The sequence below is a fragment of the Doryrhamphus excisus genome, linkage group LG2 (assembly GCF_037039965.1).
Source record: "Doryrhamphus excisus strain RoL-2023G ecotype Guam linkage group LG2, RoL_Dexc_Guam_v1.1, whole genome shotgun sequence".
Taxonomy (NCBI): domain Eukaryota; kingdom Metazoa; phylum Chordata; class Actinopteri; order Syngnathiformes; family Syngnathidae; genus Doryrhamphus; species Doryrhamphus excisus.
In genome coordinates this window covers 26,122,391-26,126,451 of record NC_136358.1, presented here as the reverse complement: position 1 = coordinate 26,126,451, position 4,061 = coordinate 26,122,391, and the positions used below count along the sequence as shown (strand labels likewise).

The window sequence follows — 4,061 nt, the reverse complement described above, 5'->3', positions numbered from 1 at the left end:
TTATTAACATTTAGTGGAATTCCATTCCATGTGGTACCGAACTTTACTCAATTTAGGGTGAGTGGATCGATACAAATATCGACAAGATCAATACAAAGGGAGTATCAGTTCCCAGTGTTTACTTGATATCGAATCGGTGCCGAAGTTGGCGGTATCGCCCACCGCTAGCGTCTAATGACTGGAATCGGAGGACAAACTGACGCACCACTGGGACATTTGCGCCTCACGGAGCATCCACAGTGACGTCACGGGAGGAGGTGCTCACCCGTGTGTTTAAATACATCTCCAGTCCCACGCTCACGCACAGAATCATCCCAAGACCTCCCAAAGAGTGTCCATCTCCCACAGAAAGCGCCTTTGTCTCAGCCGTCCTGCGCAGCCTGGACACTTTCACCCCCGCTATGATTAAGAAGATGTCCCCGCCCGAGACCGACTTTGACATCCCGGCGAAGAACTGCTACAGGATGGTCATCCTCGGATCCACCAAAGTCGGGAAAACTGCCATCGTGTCCCGGTTTCTCACCGGGAGATTCGACGAGCAGTACACGCCGACCATTGAGGACTTTCACCGGAAACTGTACAGCATCAAAGGGGACGTGTACCAGCTGGACATCCTGGACACATCTGGCAACCATCCTTTCCCAGCCATGAGAAGACTCTCCATCTTGACAGGTATGCACTTTTACGCGCGAGAATGCTTTAAGGAAAGAAAGAACACAAATAAAAAGTTCATGTTCTTCTTGCAGGTGATGTCTTCATCCTTGTCTTCAGTTTGGACAACCGAGACTCCTTCCGCGAGGTGCAGCGCCTCAAACGTCAAATCTACGAAACAAAGTCCTGCCTGAAGAACAAAATGAAGGAGAACATCGACGTGCCTCTGGTGGTCTGCGGCAACAAGGGGGACCGGGAGTTCCACCGGGAGGTGCAACGGGAGGAGATCGAGCAACTGGTGGCCGGCGAGGACAAGTGCGCCTACTTCGAGATCTCCGCCAAGCGCAACGAGAACGTGGACAAGATGTTCCGCACCTTGTTTTCCTTGGCGAAGCTGCCCCACGAAATGAGCCCGGATCTGCACAGAAAAGTGTCAGCGCAGTACTGCGACATGTTGCACCGGAAGTCACTGAAGAGTAAGAAAGTGAAGGACGCGGCGGCGGGGGAAGCGTACGGGATGGTCACGCCGTGCGCGCGGAGACCCAGCGTGCACAGCGACCTGATGTACATCAAGGAGAAGGCGGTCGGAGGAGGTCAGGGTAAAGACAAGGAGAGATGCGTCATCAGTTAAGAGGACTTTTAAGACAAAAGGACATTTTAAATGTTCAAAAAAAAAAACAACACTGAAGCAGCCATGTGCTTCGGCTTTCCCGCGTTCACACGTGCAGGCAGGGGCGAAGCGGGTCCGTTACCATGGAGATAAGATGTGCCAAAAAAAAGGCAAGACTTGAGAATGTACTCTCCTCGATATGTCAACTTTTAAGTGTGTCTGTCATCCTACTTTGTGCGCGTCGTGCGTAAAAAAAACGTGGTTGTTGACGTCATGGAAGAGGAGCAGCAGTGGACTATATTGTTGTTTACATCCTGTGGAATCTTTCATAACTTGAATGTCACTTTGCAATCCCAACTGTCTTTTTTTAATGTATATTTATTATCACAGCTGTCACTTTTTGGAAAGAAAAACTGAAAATAAAATAAAAAGCACACAGAAATATCACTTGCATACTTGTAGTTTTTTGTTATCTTATCCATAGCGACATAGTATTTCCTCCAAAACCGTAAATGTTAGTATGGATCGTACACCAAGTAAACAATATTAATTTTTCAAGCTCAATTGAATGATTTTGTGAATTAGCCTTTATAATTTTTCAGTCATTATTCTAATCGGAACTTAAAAATAAGATTGTATACAAATTAAGATTAAGCCCACTTATGCACAAGAATTGTACACAAATCCGCACCCCCATAACAAGCACAGAAAATTACATTTTGGAGCAAAAATATTACACTTACACATTATAATACCCCAACTATATTCATTCATTCATTTTCTACTGCTTATCCTCACGAGGGTCACTGGGGGTGCTGGAGCCTATCCCAGCTGTCTTCGGTGCGAGAGGCAGGCAGGGTACACCCTGGACTGGTGGCCAGCCAATCACAGGGCACATATAGACAAACAACCATTCACACTCACATTCATAACTATGGCTAATTCGGAGTGGCTAATTAACCTAGCATGTTTTTGGAATGTGGGAGGAAACCGGAGTACCCGGAGAAAACATGCAAACTCCACACAGAGATGGTGAGTGTGGAATTGAACCCTGGTCTCCTAGCTGTGAGGCCTGCGTGCTAACCACTCGACCACCCCAAGTATAAATATTAATTATTGTGAGAATAGAGTTGAATTGAAGTTGTAATAAACAAAACAAAGTTGTTGAAATTTAGGTTGGAGAAAAAGTTATAACATTATTGAATCATGTCATAATATTACAAAAATAACATTTATGAGGATTATTGAAGATGTAATGTTAAATATTTGGACAGCAGTAATAAACAGTAATGTTTACAATGGGCTTTATCACAAAGCAGAGATGCTGTTTTTGCAACTTCTTATCTTAAACTACCTGCGTGGCTTTACAAAATATCCAAGTGGCCCTCGGGTGATACAAGTGGCCCCATTTGTGGCCCTCGCTGGAAAAAAGTTTGGACACCACTTGCATTAGATGTACAGTAATTGATGAAGAACATTTGCGCCATCAAGTGCCCTTCCATCACCCAAGTGGATGACACAATACGAGCACTCACAGTATATTTCTTATTATCTGTTATTTATCCTCTGCAACCTTTATAATTCCCCTCAGATGAACCAAAAACACTGTGACGTAAGTTTGTCCTTGCTTTGAGCAACAATCCTGAAGACTGCGTGTGTGTGTGTGTGTGTGTGTGTGTGTGTGCGAGATAGAGAAGCAGAATATAATAAGTAACACTATGCTTGACTCCTTGTTGCGTTTATACAAAGACATAAATACCAGCTCCCATTTTTCATTCCAATTTGTATTTCTCGGAATAAAACTTAATTCCCAACGAGCCTACAAGAACATTTAAGAAAAATAAGAATTAAAAGTTGGAGGTATTCAGACCTAAAGCCAGATGAGTGTGCTTGAAAACAATTCCCAATCCCAATCCCAGACAATGGAGAAGGAAAGGAATACTTTACCCATGAATGGATTGATCTAGATACGGACATCATCATTATCATCAAGGACGGTAGATTGATATTTGTCATTTTTTTTTTCATATTTTTTCTCTTATACAGGTGGTCCTCAGTTACCATGTTACAGTTATAATGTTCCGTGGTTACAAATGATCTTCCATATGAATCAGGTGTAAGTGGTACATGCAAAGCAGTATGTTTTGATGCTCTTATGAAATATTAAATAAGAGAAATTCAAACACAAAAAGGCGACATATAGGCACTGTACCATAGGCACACAACCGGGGCATAACAGTACCCCCCTTCCCCAGGACATCCAAAGTCAAAAAAGAGAAATGGGTGGTGGGTCACCGACGGGGGATGTCCTGGAAGGTGAGCAAAGCGATGGAGGCGGCACCCCTACGGGGGTCGCCCAGTAAGAATTCAATATGTCCTTGTAATAATTACAGTTTGAGCTGGTATTTATTTCCAAGCTCTTACACAACACAGCAGTAACAAGCGGACTCAACTGTCACCTTTATCGCACAAAGATGGCCGATGTGTCCGCCGGGTCTTTGTCTGTCTTAATCTGTGATGTATTTACCTCCGCAGACGAGGCTCGTACAGGCTTTGATTACACAGTGACATAATAACTGCCGCTTCCGGCGCAAATGATTGAGTGTCTGAAAGACTTTGCTATCTAAGAATATTTGATAGCCACGTAAAAATATTATTGATTCAACTTATTTCTCTTAATATTTTGGTTTTATGCTGTAAAGTTACCGTCATTTTTTTTCAGTTTTGTTGTTTGCTATTTTTTCTTGTTAAATCATATTTAGGTGCTGCATGGTGGTCGAGTGGTTAGCGTGCAGACCTC

The 4,061-nt window shown here is 43.5% G+C and overlaps 1 protein-coding gene across 1 annotated transcript; it reads left to right on the top strand.

Annotated features, from left to right (window-relative positions):
* The first annotated feature begins 83 nt into the window (after positions 1-83).
* rasd1 (RAS, dexamethasone-induced 1) lies at positions 84-1,697 on the top strand. The gene is made up of 2 exons (XM_058061874.2): positions 84-672; positions 747-1,697. The coding sequence occupies exons 1-2, from the start codon at positions 402-404 to the stop codon at positions 1,280-1,282; spliced, it is 807 nt and encodes a 268-aa protein (XP_057917857.2). The 5' UTR covers positions 84-401; the 3' UTR covers positions 1,283-1,697.
* The last annotated feature ends 2,364 nt before the right edge of the window (positions 1,698-4,061 follow it).